General features: G+C 34.4%; 1 protein-coding gene across 6 annotated transcripts in view; it reads left to right on the top strand.

Moving 5' to 3' along the window:
* LOC149791118 (ATP-dependent 6-phosphofructokinase-like) overlaps positions 1 to 17,157 on the top strand; it is a 100,867-nt gene that overhangs the window by 32,876 nt on the left and 50,834 nt on the right. For 2 of the 6 annotated variants that reach the window (XM_089973040.1, XM_089973039.1), the window contains exons 11-14: positions 136 to 200; positions 1,647 to 1,737; positions 9,047 to 9,193; positions 17,094 to 17,126. In XM_089973040.1, the coding sequence (XP_089829166.1) occupies positions 136 to 200; positions 1,647 to 1,737; positions 9,047 to 9,193; positions 17,094 to 17,126 (336 nt within the window). Of the gene's footprint in view, positions 1 to 135; positions 201 to 1,646; positions 1,738 to 9,046; positions 9,194 to 11,268; positions 11,332 to 17,093; positions 17,127 to 17,157 lie in introns of all 6 variants that reach the window. The other 4 variants (XM_089973038.1, XM_089973036.1, XM_089973042.1 and 1 more) reach the window with 2 other exon arrangements.

The raw sequence follows: 17,157 nt of genomic DNA, 5'->3' as shown, positions 1-17,157 counted from the left end.
CTCCAAAACAAATTAATACTTTTTGCAAGTAATACATTTCCATTCCAAACAACTGACTCGTTTACAAGGTAATACATGTTTTCAGTTAAAGAATAACAAGTTCTGTAAAAGGTTAATCTTTTAATATCATTTTAGACTAAGAAAGTACAGCGTGCTATGGATGAGAAGAATTTTGTAGAGGCAGTCAGATTGCGTGGAAAGTAAGCTAATGTTTACCTTTACTGTCATTCATTTTGTTATGCAAACTTACAAACACAATCAATATATTAAACTTGTAAATAGCGATAATTAATCATAATTAAGATTTGTGAATTATTAACAGTATCTTTACATTTAATTATTTGTACCTTTGAAATAATATTACTTGCGAATTAATTTATTTTCTTCAGTGTCAGTTTTCCTGGTTTTGTAAAAAGATGATATTTTGGTCAGGACTTGAATTAGTAGATTGCTGAAGGCATCCAATTGTTTCAACCAAAAACTTTGTTGGGTCCTTAATTTCTGGATTATAACACCCATGAAAATTGTTATGACATAAAAATTGGCGAATCCACAGTATTAATGTAATGGTACTTGAATTTGTCCAGATACTTGTAAGAAGTGGTTTCTGTTTAATTTGCAACCTAAAGTTATCATATTTATTCCTGTTTGCATGAAACCTAGAGTGTCCTATTGCTTTTCTGTTTATTATTAAGTTACCTGAATTATCATATTCATCTTAGTTTGGTATCCAACCAGGTGTATCATTTATTTTTATTATGAAACCTCAGGCATCACATTGGTCTCTACTGAGCATGATTTGTTATGTATCATATTGATCTCTGTTGAGTATGAAACCTCTTGTATCATATTGATCTCTGTTGAGTATGAAACCTGTATTGATCTCTGTTGAGTATGAAACCTCTTGTATCATATTGATCTCTGTTGAGTATGAAACCTCTTGTATCATATTGATCTCTGTTGAGTATGAAACCTCTTGTATCATATTGATCTCTTTTGAGTATGAAACCTCTTGTATCATTTTGATCTCTGTTGAGCATGAAACCTCTTGTACCATATTGATCTGTTGAGCATGAAACCTCTTGTACCATATTGATCTGTTGAGTATGAAACCTCTTGTACCATATTGATATCTGTTGAGCATGAAACCTCTTGTATCATATAGATCTATGTTGAGTTTTCATTCATATAGTCTGCAACAGAACCTAGTTAGACATTGCAGCTTTCATTCACAAACATGTACCATTAGTCATTTGCAGGTGTTAGTCACATAGTCTTCACAATAGATTCTTGTTAGACATTGCAGTTTTCATTCATGAGTCTGTACAACAAATATTTGTTAGGCTTTGCAGTTTTCATTCAGAAAGTTTGTACAATAGATTTTTGTTAGATGTTACAGTTTTTATTTGCAAAGTTTGTACAACGGCAAATTGTTAGGCTGCAGTTCTCATTCACTAAGTCTGTACAACAGATTCTTGTTAGACTTTACAGTTTTCATTCACAAAGTTTGACAAATGGCAGATTGGGATTAATGCATACCAGTATGCATTTTCTTGTCAAGATGTAAAAGTTTACTTTTTTGTTTCATGTCATTTATGACTTTTGAAAACAACTAAAGTCTTTACTTTTTCTTTTGTTGCATTTAGGAGTTTCCAAAACAACTTAGCAACATACAGACTACTCAGCAAGTTGAAACCACCCAAAAGTCGATGTAATCCTGATGGGACAATTTTATCGGTAAGTATAAAATCCACCCAAATGTTGATGTAATCCTGATGTCACTGTGTTATCGGTAAGCATCAAAGCCACCAAAAGGTCAGTGTAATCCTGATGTCACAGTGTTATTGGTATTATCAAATTTACCAAAAAGTTCATGTAATCTTAATGTCGCATTGTTGTTGATATCAAAGCCATCAAAAAGTTGATGTAATGGTGAAGGCACAGTCTTATCAGTAAGTATCAAAGCCATCGAAAAGTCCATATAATCCTGATGCCAGTGTTGTCACCAAAGCCTACAAAAGTCCATGTAGTTCTGATCAGACTGTGTTATCAGTATCAAAGCTACCAAGAAGTCAATGTAATCCTGATGTCACTGTTATCTATAAATATCAAAGCCATCAAAATGTTGATGTTATCCTGATGTCACTGTTATCTGTAAATACCAAAGACAAAAATGTTGATGCAATCCTGACATCACTGTTATCTGTAAATATCAATGCCATCAAAATGTAGATGTTATCCTGATGTCACTGTTATCTGTAAATAACAAAGCCATCAAAATGTTGGTGTTATCCTGATGTCACTGTTATCTGTAAATATCAAAGCCTTCAAAATGTTGGTGTTATCCTGATGTCACTGTTATTTGTAAATATCAAAGCCATCAAAATGTTGGTGTTATCCTGATGTCACTGTTATCTGTAAATATCAAAGCCTTTAAAATGTTGGTGTAATCCTGATGTCACTGTTATCTGTAAACACCAAAGCCACAAAAAATGTTGGTATAATCCTGATGTCACTGTTATCTGTAAATATCAAAGCCATCAAAATGTTGATACAATCCTGATGTCATTGTTATTGGTAAATACCAAAGCCATCAAACTGTTGTTGTAATCTTGATATTACTGTTATCTGTAAATATCAAAGCCATCAAAATGCTGATGTAATCCTGATGTTACTGTTATCTGTAAATATCAAAGCCATCAAAATGTAGATGTAATCCTGATGTTACTGTTATCTGTATATATCAAAGCCATCAAAATGTAGATGTAATCCTGATGTCACTGTTATCTGTAAATACCAAAGCCATCAAAATGTTGATGTAATCCTGACATCACTGTTATCTGTAAATACCAAAGCCATCAAAATGTTGATGTTATCCTGACATCACTGTTATCCGTAAATATCAAAGCCATCAAAATGTAGATGTTATCCTGACATCGCAGTTATCTGTAAACATCAAAGCCATCAAAATTTTGATGTTATCTTGATGTTACTGTGTTCTGTAAACATCAAAGCCATCAAAATGTAGATGTAATCCTGACATCACTGTCATCTGTAAATAGCAAAGCCATCAAAATGTCGATGTAATCCTCACATCACTGTTATCTGTAAATACCAAAGCCATCAAAATGTTGATGTTATCCTGACGTCACTGTTATCTGTAAATATCAAAGCCATCAAAATGTTGATGTTATCCTGACATCACTGTTATCTGTAAACATCAAAGCCATCAAAAAACCACAGTATTGATGGCACTGTGCTTTCAGTAAGAATCCTCCAAAATTGTTTTTCTACATTTTTTTGGTATAATCATTTTCTAGTCTAGAACAGTAATGTGGAAAATGTCTTTTATTAATTACATTCCTGTGCATGATAATGCTTTCCAATGTAGAACAGTACTGGGGAATGATATAACATTCCTTGTATGATAATGCTTTCCAGTGTAGAAAAGTAAAGGGGAATGATATAACATTCCTTGTATGATAACGTTTTCTACTGTAAAACAGTAATGGGAAATGGTATAATATTCGTTGTATGATAATGTTTTCTACTGTAAAACAGTAATGGGAAATGATATAACATTCCTTGTATGATAATGCTTTTTGGTGTAACACAGTAATGGGGAATGATATAACATTCCTTGTATGATAATGTTTTCGGTTGTAACACAGTAATGGGGAATGGTATAACATTCCTTGTATGATGATGTTTTCTGGTGTAACACAGTAATGGGGAATGATATAACATTCCTTGTATGATAATGTTTTCTGGTGTAACACAGTAATGGGGAATGCTATAACATTTATTGTATGATACTGTTTTCTGGTGTAAGGCATTAATGGGGAATGATACAACATTCCTTGTATGATAATGCTTTCCGGTGTAACACAGTAATGGGGAATGATATAACAGTTCTTGTATGATAATGCTTTCTGGTGTAACACAGTAATGGGGAATGCTATAACACAGTAATGGGGACTGTGTCATTTGTTATATGAATGCTATCTGGTGTAACACAGTAATGGGGACTGTGTCATTTGTTATATGAATGCTATCTGGTGTAACACAGTAATGGGGAATGTGTCATTTGTTATATGAATGCTATCTGGTGTAACACGGTAATGGGGAATGCTATAACATTCCTTGTATGATAATGCTATCTGGTGTACCACACTAATGGGGACTGTGTCATTTGTTATATGAATGCTATCTGGTGTAACACAGTAATGGGGACTGTGTCATTTGTTATATGAATGCTATCTGGTGTAACACAGTAATGGGGACTGTGTCATTTGTTATATGAATGCTATCTGGTGTAACACAGTAATGGGGAATATGTCATTTGTTATATGAATGCTATCTGGTGTAACACGGTAATGGGGAATGCTATAACATTCCTTGTATGATAATGCTATCTGGTGTACCACACTAATGGGGACTGTGTCATTTGTTATATGAATGCTATCTGGTGTAACACAGTAATAGGGACTGTGTCATTTGTTATATGAATGCTATCTGGTGTAACACAGTAATGGGGACTGTGTCATTTGTTATATGAATGCTATCTGGTGTAACACAGTAATGGGGACTGTGTCATTTGTTATATGAATGCTATTTGGTGTAACACAGTAATGGGGACTGTGTCATTTGTGATATGAATGCTATCTTTTGTAAATAGGGCCTTCATCTGTAATCGTACAGTATGTAAACTGGAAAAAAAAAACTGATTTCCATTAATATAAATGCTACACATTTACGTCCTAAAATTAATGGCTACACATTGTTAGACAGTTACATCCTAAAATTAATTACTACACATTGTTACATATTTACATCCTAAAATTAATTACTACACATTGTTAGATATTTACATCCTAAAATTAATTACTACACATTGTTACATATTTACATCCTAAAATTAATGGCTACACATTGTTACATATTTACATCCTAAAATTAATTACTACACATTGTTACACATTTACAAATTGTTACAAATTGCTACTCATTTACACCCAAAATAATTGAGACACATTTACATGCTAAAATGTGCATTAGTTAAAGTTAAAAAATTAGTACATTTTGCACTGATAAATCTAGCAATAGGTACAGATTCTGCAGTCGGCTTTTGAGTTGATTTTTTTTTTTTAAATTCATCGTCTCACTATATATCATTGGGAAAGTCATTCTGGATGATGGTTGAATCAGGTACCATGTCACGTTACCTTTAATCTGGCTGAAATATGTGGATTTTAGTATTGACTCATTTGCATTGATTACATTGCATTATCTATCTTCTGTACACAACTTTGAATGCAGTGTATCCTTTACTGTGATATCAACCACTGTACACAATTATTAATGCAATGCATCCATTACTTTGATGATCTCAACACTGTACACAATTTCGAATGCAGTGTATCCATTACTGTTATGATCTCAACCACTGTACACAACTTTCAGTGCTATCTATTCATTATTGTTATGATTTTAATGATTTTTGAATGCATTTTATCCATTATTGTGATGGTCTCAACTACTGTACATAATTTTAAGTGAAGCTTATCCTTTAGCATGGTGATCTCAACCGCTGTACAGTTTTGAATGCCATCTTTCCATTATTGTGATGACTTCAATGAATGCAGTGTATCCATTATTGTGATGATTTCAATGACTGTACAGTTTTGAATGCTATCTTTCCATTATTGTGATGATTTCAATGACTGTACAGTTTTGATTGCTATCTTTCCATTATTGTGATGATTTCAATGAATGCAGTGTATCCATTATTGTGATGATTTCAATGACTGTACAGTTTTGAATGCTATCTTTCCATTATTGTGATGACTTCAATGAATGCATTGTATCCATTATTGTGATGATTTCAATGACTGTACAGTTTTGAATGCTATCTTTCCATTATTGTGATGATTTCAATGAATGCAGTGTATCCATTATTGTGATGATTTCAATGACTGTACAGTTTTGAATGACATCTTTCCATTATTGTGATGATTTCAAGGGATGCAGTGTATCCATTATTGTGATGATTTCAATGAATTCAGTGTATTCATTATTGTGATGACTTCAGTGAATGCAGTGTATCCATTATTGTGATGACTTAAGTGAATGCAGTGTATCCATTATTGTGATGACTTAAATGGATGCAGTGTATCCATTATTGTGATGACTTCAGTGAATGCAGTGGATCCATTATTGTGATGACTTCAGTGATTGCAGTGTATCCATTATTGTGATGACTTCAGTGAATGCAGTGTATCCATTATTGTGATGACTTCAGTGAATGCAGTGTATCCATTATTGTGATGACTTCAATGAATGCAGTGTATCCATTATTGTGATGACTTCAGTGAATGCAGTGTATTCATTATTGTGATGACTTCAGTGAATGCAGTGTATCCATTATTGTGATGACTTCAGTGAATGCAGTGTATCCATTATTGTGATGATTTCAATGAATGCAGTGTATCCATTATTGTGATGACTTAAGTGAATGCAGTGTATCCATTATTGTGATGATTTCAATGAATGCAGTGTATCCATTATTGTGAAGGTCTTGACCACTGTACATAATTTTTGATGCTGTTTGTCCATTACCGTGTTGATCTTAACCACTGTACTATTTGAACACTATACAATTTAAATATCTTTGAAAGTTTATGCTGAAGTTTTCATTGTTGGGTTATGTTTAGGCTTTTGTATTGAGGTGAATAAATGTTCATTTGGTATTTTGCTGTTTTAAAGTTGTGTCAGCGTTCACAGTATACCATTTTCACTGTGACTCCATTTTCATTTGGTATTTTGCTGTTTTAAAGTTGCATCAGTGTTCGCAATATACCATTTAAAGTTGCATCAGTGTTCACAGTATACCATTTTCGCTGTGACTCAATTTTCATTTGGTATTTTGCTGTTTTAAAGTTGCATCAGTGTTCACAATATACCATTTAAAGTTGCATCACTGTTCACAATATACCATTTAAAGTTGCATCAGTGTTCACAATAGACCATTTTCACTGCAACTCAATTTTCATTTGGTATTTTGCTGTTTTAAAGTTGCATCAGTGTTCACAATATACCATTTAAAGTTGCATCAGTGTCCACAATATACCATTTTCACTGCGACTAAATTTTCATTTGGTATTTTGCTGTTTTCACTGCGACTCAATTTTCATTTGGTATTTTGCTGTTTTAAAGTTGCATCAGTGTTCACAATATACTATTTAAAGTTGCATCAGTGTTCACAATATACCATTTTCACTGCGACTAAATTTTCATTTGGTATTTTGCTGTTTTAAAGTTGCATCAGTGTTCACAATATACCATTTAAAGTTGCATCATTGTTCACAATATACCATTTTCACTGCGACTAAATTTTCATTTGGTATTTTGCTGTTTTAAAGTTGCATCAATGTTCACAATATACCATTTAAAGTTGCATCAGTGTTCACAATATACCATTTTCACTGCGACTAAATTTTCATTTGGTATTTTGCTGTTTTAAAGTTGCATCAATGTTCACAATATACCATTTAAAGTTGCATCAGTGTTCACAATATACCATTTTCACTGCGACTAAATTTTCATTTGGTATTTTGCTGTTTTAAAGTTGCATCAGTGTTCACAATATACCATTTAAAGTTGCATCAGTGTTCACAATATACCATTTTCACTGCGACTAAATTTTCATTTGGTATTTTGCTGTTTTAAAGTTGCATCAGTGTTCACAATATACTATTTAAAGTTGCATCAGTGTTCACAATATACCATTTTCACTGTGACTCGATTTTCATTTGGGAAATGCCTGTATAATCCTTGATTGCAATGCATCACTGATGGCTAGTGTTGGACAGGAAACTTGCACCATTGGGATCAAATTTTTTTCTTCAGGTACCTGGTAAAACCTTGTGCCTGATGCAAATTGGGTGGAATTTATTAATTTTATAGTGATGCTAATGAGGGTTCTGTTTATTGCTTTTTTGCTTCAACTTAGTTTGTAATTAGACTGGGTACCATTTATCTGGTGGCTTTGGTGCTGTTGTCGACATTCACGTTTTTAGTTAAAGTTTTTGCTTGTCAGGTAATGGTGGTGGTGGTGGATACATCATTTTATGGATGCAGATGAGAGACTATGTGATTGCAGACACACTTGGGTTCTTGTTCACTAAAAGACAAACAATGATAGCCATGGTGTCCATCTTAAAGGTCTTGCTATCACTACTCCTCCATAATGGATGGTCACATCGACATTAGGTTTTCCCAAAAAAGCTTATTACATGTAGATGGTCTTTAAAAAATTATGCCAGTGTGGTGGCGATCTTTTCCATCTTGAAGTCTTGTTATTGCTGTGGCTGCACTCAGCAATATCACAGTTTGCATAGAGTTTAATATTGAAAACAAAATTAATTTCCTAGATTTTCCTCATTTGTTTCTTCTGGTTATTATAAACAGACCTTGTATATTTTAGATATTGGTAAAAAAGTTTTTTCTTCTTTTAATGTTGTGCATGATTGATGTGTATTATTAGTATAAAGCTTGGTGTTATTTTAATTTTGAGCCTCTCAAAACAACGCTAGCTCCACTTGGTCATTTTCACTTCCAGGGCTTTAAAGGTAAAGCTTTTTATTTTTGTATTTTTCATAATATATTTATTGTTCTTTGAGGAGCTGGTATTGTCTAATCTGGCAAAATATTTTTTTCCCCAAATTTAATTGCTGAAGTTTAGTGTAATTTGAACTATTCAGGGTCCAAGGCCATGACATAGATTTTGTTTCTGTTTTGCACTTTTCTTGTGGACATGCTAGCTTGTTGATAAAATTTAAATATGTGTTTGACCTCTATTATATGCTAGAATTTTTGAAGAATATATGAGATTATTCAAATGCTCAGAAAGTTAAAAGAATAAAATGAGAAGAAATAGCTTTATTGTGGTTGCTTACCCATTCATAGCCAGTAGAACATCAGATTATTGTTTACTTACATACTTATTTACTTACGAACTTAATAATTTACTTAAATGTAATTTCAGAGTGGGAAGAGAGTTGCAGTGATGAATATTGGTGCCCCAGCCTGCGGGATGAATGCAGTAGTACGATCCTTTGTACGGTTAGCCCTAACTCATGGATACACCGTGCTTGGAATACATGACAGTTTTGATGGTCTGTTATATGGAAAGGTAAGCCATCTGATCACAAGCACGTAGCAGTATTGTTTGTATGTTGTTTGTGCTTGGAATGTATAATGTAGTGATATATACATTATATATGTATATTAATGTATGACGAGCATGTAAACTATCTGGATAATATTCTTTAGGTTATCCAGATTGTATTGTCAGTCAGGACAACAAGAGGTTTGCCTTAGTTAAAGTTGGACAATCTAAGAAAATGCTGCCGTAATAGACATTGCATGTAGGCTGTGTAATCAAACTTGGATGAAGCTTGCTTGTGTAAAATGAGGCACAAAGAACATGTAGAATGTGTGCATTATAAATAACATTTTCTTTTGAACAGAAATAAATATTTTGCTTACAATAACCAAATAATGAGTTTACTTCAGTTCAGTATAAACCTTAAATGCTTAACGTTAAATTATGGAAGGGTAAAAAGAAACCAGTATCCATCAGTTAATCTTTCAGTCTTGTACAGCAGTCCTGTACAACAACCATGTACATTAATCATAATTTCATTCCTGTAAAGCAATCATGTACAACAGACATGTACAGCAGTCCTGTACAACAACCATGTACATTAGTCATAGTTTCATTCCTGTAAAGCAATCATGTACAGCAGACATGTACAGTAGTCCTGTGCATCAATCCTGTACAACAGTCCAATAAGTCAGCCTTGTACATTAGGGTTTTTCTTCTGCCCAATAACATCTGAGGGACCTAAGTAAGCTGTATATAAAAAAGAATGAAAACTTTAATTAGTTTAATTTTTTGTTAAATTTGATGTACATTTTCTGTTCTAGTCCAAAGTTTTTCCGTGCATAAAAAAATGAATTTTTGCTTTTGAAAGATTTGACGAGTCTAAACGTGATTTTGTATGGAGCCTAATATTTGGTAGACTTTCATCAAGTTTGATTACATATTGGTACAGGTTAATTAATAAAGTTTGTTTAAAACTAGTGTGCATATATAGAGCTGTAGAGATTTATAATTTTCATTTGCATTTATATTAATATGATGGTTGCTTGTTGAATGTGTCTTGCTGTCTTTTCTAGAGCATTATTTGTTTGTAATGTGACATTAATAATCTCTCTCATTATGTTTGGCTGTCACCAAATGGCATAAATGTACTAGGGGATTCCTACTCTGGTTCTTGGCTTCAGAACGCTCTGCTTCAATGCAGAAATTTCCAGAAATATGGAACCTGATGGTTGATAGTACACATGTGCCACCTGTCTGAGTGATGTGTGAGAAATGACCTTTACTTGATGTGAGACAGGCTTAGTAGAAAATGTCTGAATTTAAAACTTTTTGGCCATCTATGCCAGTTAATTATTTTTAATTTTTATTTTTTATTGTTACCTTCTTAACATAAAATTTTTGAAGTAAACATTTTTGAACCCTCCAGTTGTAATAATATAATTAGAATAACTATAAAGATTGAATTTTAGAGGTGACAAATTACTTGTCCATTTTATAATATGTTTAGTGTGCAATGGTTCAACTGTGGCAGTATTTTGAAAAAGTTGTTTTTCTTTATGACAGATCTAAATTCAGTAAAACATGGCATGGATGTCCAATATACAAAAAATGTATGTTGCAATAAAATATGTAATAATTTGTTGGCTAACAATGCATAGAATTTGACAAACTTTATCAAACTCAGTGTACAGAATTTTGGCAGAAATCGCATAGATTGAAATGTATAAAAGGATATACAGTTCATTCTTTTAAAACTTGCCATGTTGAAATTGTGGTATAACTCTTTGAATAAAGACACAACATTTGATATTGTACTCAGAATACAAAATAATTCATTGGCCAGTAATTGGTGAGGTAAAGGCATCAGATCATGCAAGGTCAAGGTCATCTTCGCTTTTCGATACGATAAAAACTTGTTTCACTGTAATCTGCAATAGTTATTCCAGATTATATAAAGCTGCCATAGTTGAACATTGCATACATGTAAAACTGTAAGACATACAAAGCTATCAGTTTAACATTGGAGATAATGCTTCATATATTACAGCTAAACGTTTACATAATTTTTATTAATTCAGAAGTACGTTTTCTTAATTTAGCAGGTTTCTGACAGAGATTATGGATCCAGGCCAACGTTGATGGAGAAAAAAATATATGCTGAGGTTGAATTCATATGTCCTCTTACACGTATATAAAATGAGAACCAGACCTATTTTGACCTTTTACATCTTGTCAGAGTTATTGCCCTTTATTTGTATTCCAAATCACTATTAAGCTAATTTTTATTTCATTTCAAATGGAGGTAATTTTCTACTTTTGTTTTAGTTGCTGCATCAGCTAGCTATACATTAATTCATCTGCAAAAGCAGTTTAAATACCTATATTGTATGATGTACATTATGTGCAAATTGCATGGACCCTGGTCTGCACAAGGTACTTGCAGATTAATGCCTGTTCAGTTCTGTGTAGATCGTAACCTATCCATGGTAATGGCAGATCAGTGTCTGACCTGTTCTGTGTAGATCATAACCTATCCATGGTAATGCAGATCAGTGTCTGACCTGTTCTGTGTAGATCGTAACCTATCCATGGTGACGGCAGATCAGTGTCTGACCTGTTCTGTGTAGATCGTAACCTATCCATGGTAATGGCAGATCAGTGTCTGACCTGTTCTGCATTGATGATGACCTACCCAAAGTGCTGGTAAATCAGTACATTTTGTTCTACATGGACCCTGACCTACCCATGGTGGTGGCAGTTCAGTGTCTGTTCCATTCTGCATGGATCCTGCCCTGCTCAAGGTGCCAGCAGATAAGCATCTTAATGGACACTGACAGGCCCATAATGTCATGGGATCAGTGTCTTTACGGACACCGACAAGCCCATAATGTCATGAGATCAGGGTCTTTATGGACACCGACAAGCCCATAATGCCATGGGATCCGTGTCTTTATGGACACTGACAAGCCCATAATGCCATGGGATCTGTGTCTTTATGGACACCGACAAGCCCATAATGTCATGGGATCAGTGTCTTTATAGACACTGACAAACCCATGCTGTCATGAGATCAGTGTCTTTATGGACACTGACAAGCCCATAATGTCATGAGATCAGTGTCTTTATGGACACTGACAAGCCCATAATGGCATGGGATCAGTGTCTTTACAGACACTGACAACCCCATACTGTCATGGGATCAGTGTCTTTATGGACACTGACAAGCCCATGCTGTCATGGGATCAGTGTCTTTATAGACACCAACAAGCCCATACTGTCATGAGATCAGGGTCTTTATGGACACTGACAAGCCCATGCTGTCATGGGATCAGTGTCTTTATAGACACCAACAAGCCCATACTGTCATGAGATCAGGGTCTTTATGGACACCAACAAGCCCATAATGTCATGAGATCAGGGTCTTTATGGACATCGACAAGCCCATAGTGTCATGAGATTAGGGTGTTTATGGACACTGATAAACCCATAATATCATGGGATCAGTGTGTTTATGGACATCGACAAGCCCATAATGTCATGAGATTAGGGTGTTTATGACACTGACAAACCCATAATATCATGGGATCAGTGTCTTTATGGACACCGACAAGCCCATAATGTCATGAGATCAGGGTCTTTCTGGACACTGACAAGTGCATAATGTCATGAGATCAGGGTCTTTATGGACACTGACAAACCCATAATATCGTGGGATCAGTGTGTTTATGGACATCGACAAGCCCATAAGGTCATGAGATCAGGGTCTTTATGGACACTGGCAAACCCATAATATCATGGGATCAGTGTCTTTATGGATACCAACAAGCCCATAATGTCATGAGATCAGGGTCTTTATGGACACTGACAAACTCATAATATCATGGGATCAGTGTGTTTATGGACATCGACAAGCCCATAATGTCATGAGATAAGGGCTTTTATGGACACTGACAAACCCATAATATCATGGGATCAGTGTGTTTATGGACACCGTCAAGCCCATAATGTCATGGGATCATTGTCTTTATGGACACCAACAAGCCCAATATACCAACAGATCAGGCTCTATGCTATTCTGCATGGATCCTGACATACCCAAGAAGATCTTATTTACATTTGGCATCGATATTAACTGCCTTACTGAGAAGATCGTGGTTAGAGTTGTTATTGGTATGGACTGCCTTATGGAAATCTTGTTTAGGGTTGGCATTGGCATTGACTGTCTTATTAAGATCTTGTTTAGAGTTGACATTCATATTGACTGTCTTATTGAGATCTTGTTTATAGTTGGTATTTTTATTGACTGCCTTATTGAGATCTTGTTTAGAGTTGACATTTGTATTGACTGCCTAACTGAGATCTTGTTTAGAGTTGGTATTTTTATTGACTGCCCTGTTGAGATCTTGTTTAGAGTTGACATTCATATTGACTGCCTTTTTGAGATCTTATTTAGAGTTGGTATTTGTATTGACTGCCTTATTGAGATCTTGTTTAGAGTTGACATTCATATTGACCGCCTTATTGAGATCTTGTTTAGAGTTGACATTCGTATTAACTACATTATTAGATCTTGTTTAGAGTTGACATTCGTATTGACTGCCTAACTGAGATCTTGTTTAGAGTTGATATTTTTATTGACTGCCCTATTGAGATCTTGTTTATAGTTGGTATTTTTATTGACTGCCTTATTGAGATCTTGTTTAGAGTTGGTATTTGTATTGACTGCCTTATTGAGATCTTGTTTAGAGTTGACATTCATATTGATTGCCTTATTGAGATCTTGTTTATAGTTGGTACTTGTATTGACTGCCTTATTGAGATCTTGTTTAGAGTTGACATTTGTATTGACTGCCTTATTGAGATCTTGTTTAGAGTTGACATTCATATTGACTGCCTTATTGAGATCTTGTTTAGAGTTGGTATTTGTATTGACTGTCTTATTGAGATCTTGTTTATAGTTGACATTCATATTGACTGCCTTATTGAGATCTTGTTTAGAGTTGACATTCATATTGACTGCCTTATTGAGATCTTGTTTAGAGTTGACATTCATATTGACTGCCTTATTGAGATCTTGTTTACAGTTGGTATTTGTATTGACTGCCTTACTGAGATCTTGTTTAGAGTTGACATTCATATTGACTGCCTTATTGAGATCTTGTTTAGAGTTGACATTCTTATTGACTGCCTTATTGAGATCTTGTTTATAGTTGGTATTTTTATTGACTGCCTTATTGAGATCTTGTTTACAGTTGGCATTAGCTGGTGATATATTCTTAGCTGATGTTTTTATTGTGCTTGACCTTTGACCTTTTTATGTTTGAGTGCTTACCATCAATGTGATGGTCTAAGTTACAAAATTGCAAGATTTGCTGAGATTTGGAAGTGTACAATAGAAACTGATCATTTTGGCTTCCATGCACATGTCTCCTAGTCTGTACATTCATCAGATGTACTGTCTTTGATACATTGATGACCTTGAAGGTTCATGCATTTTTTTTGTTGCTTTTACTTTGATGTCAGTGTCATTTATTTTCAGATTTCATATATTTTTTGTGTTTCTTTGTTGTTGATTCTAATATTTTAACGGCACTTTGCATTAATGGCAATACCTTAGCAAGAAAATGAAAGCTAAGTGCTTTTTTCCAAGGGCACACAGGTCACCAAAAGTAGGTCTATTTGATTTAAGTCTTGGACTTCTTGGTGGCTATTTGAAGTCCACTGTTGGTCAGAGTGTCATGCAAAATGGTTAGTTGAATTTAAGAATAATCTGATAGCACAGCGGGTAACTGTTTTATCAAGCTGGCCTTGGTGAACGCTTGCCATAGTGATCACTTTGTTGTTGTTCACATGTGCGTCTGTACATGATCTACATGTCCATCCAGACCCATGAAAAGTCTCAGATTAATATTATAGCTGAGGGGTGGGCGGATCATGCAGGTCATGGCAAGCTTTCTTTTCTTCTTTACTTGTTTTAATTGGCTTTATTGCCAGGTTTATTGCGAAACACCCAAGAGGAATGTTATTGAAATACTTTAAAGATGGAAACAGATTTTGAGAGAAAGGATATAAACATTGATGACCAAAACAATAAATCTCAAATGTCTGAGCATTTCAACAGTTAATTTGAAGAGGCATGAGAATCATTTGCCAACAGGATGAAGGGCAGTGCTCCGACAAGATGTAGTTTTACTGTACTGATTTTTGAAGTGCAGTGGCTGACATCTCAATCTGTTGAACTAAATCTCCTTCATTTTATGGCTGGTCCAGAATCATAATTTTTGTTGAAGAAGGGAAAGGTTTAAGTTTTGAAGGGGTTGGGAGTAATTGGGTACTGGTGATGGAGGGTGATGTAGATTGTGTATATTGATGTGTGTAGGCCAGTGTAGTTGTAAGTTGGTGGTGGTTTCATTTGTCTAACACATAATAAATAAGGTGACACTAAACAGTTTCATAGAATTGTCCATGATGTAAGGTTTCGATTGTAGTTTATTTTGGGATTTGCATGCATTGCAGGGTAAAAGTTGGTGTAATTTTAAATTAAAGTTAAAAAAATGCGCCATTGTAAAGTAAATTTCTGGGCACTAACTGTTGTTTTTGATGATAAAACTAGAGATATCACAAAGTTTCTTTGACCAGCTTTGATTTTAAAACAATTTCACAATCAAAGTATAGGGGTGATATCTTTTGCTATTTTCTAGAACAAAAATGGAGATCCATTTCTGATGCCAGGTTAGAGAGTTAATTGGGAATGATTTATGAGGGAAATGGTATGTTGTTATCTTCATGCACTGCAGGTCAACCATTGATGTAATCATGACAAATTTTGGTTTGGTTGCCATGGGTTACTTTACTGATTCACTTTCTCCATCTGAGAATTGAACATTTTTATTTTTCATCTTTGGGTCCCAGACCTTTAAATTAACTTTATGCAGTGTTCATACATATGTCACATAGTTCTCAACATTTCACACAATTCACATGAAGCATATAATACAATATTTATTATTCTGCATAGTACCTGGTTACCATGATAAATATTTACCTGTTAGATCCCACTATTTAGTACCTGGTTGCCATGGTAAATATTTACCTGTTAGATCCCACTGTGTAGTACCTGGTTGCCATGGTATATAATTTCCTGCTTGATCCTGCTGTTAAATTTCTGATTTCTACCTGTATTTTCATCTACATGGTTCAATATACCTGTCAGGTGACACTGAGTCTGCTAACCTTTTAGTGGGTAAATAAAGTTATCTGGGTCTGACTTCAGTATTGTCCAAGAATTGTCCCTGACTTTGTGTGTATGGAATTTTCATTACCCTCCCCCCCCCCATGTTTATGATGAGCTTGAAAATCAAAACTTTATGTGGTTATAGTGTTTGTTTTGATAGTGGGTGGCTTAAGAAATTACACCACCAATCCTAAACCACGTCACACAAAACTGTTTAGTGCTACCTTAATTCTTGGACAGTCCATGGTTATAGTTTATTTTGATATTGGGTGGCTTAAGAAATTACACCACCAATCCTAAACCACATCACAGAAAACTGTTTAGTGCTACCTTAAGTCTTGGACAGTCCATGGTTATAGTTTATTTTGATATTGGATGGCTTAAGAAATTACGCCACCAATCCTAAACCACATCACAGAAACTGTTAATGCTGCCTTAATTCATGGACAGTCCATGATAATTTTTGTCATGTTTAATCCAGATTGTTCATAGTCACGACTTAAAAATGCAGATAGTATTATTGTATGCTTTTCATGTTAGGGTGGATGGGTGGGTGGGTGCTGACTGTAAACTGTACACACAATACAATCAAGTTTTGTTTCAGTGAAAATCAGCCATACTCCTATTAGAAAACCCAAGTATCATTTACAGAGAAATTTTTCAATACTGGCAGTTGTTTTTTTGTAACAGCAAAATGCCAGTAATCCAGAACCTTTGATGGAGGTAGGTTTTTATTTTGTAACAGTAAAATGTC

Source organism: Sinohyriopsis cumingii, chromosome 10 (assembly GCF_028554795.1).
Source record: "Sinohyriopsis cumingii isolate HCF-2022 chromosome 10, ASM2855479v2, whole genome shotgun sequence".
NCBI lineage: Eukaryota > Metazoa > Mollusca > Bivalvia > Unionida > Unionidae > Sinohyriopsis > Sinohyriopsis cumingii.
The sequence above is the reverse complement of the archived record's forward strand: the minus strand, read 5'-3'. Positions and strand labels throughout refer to the sequence as shown.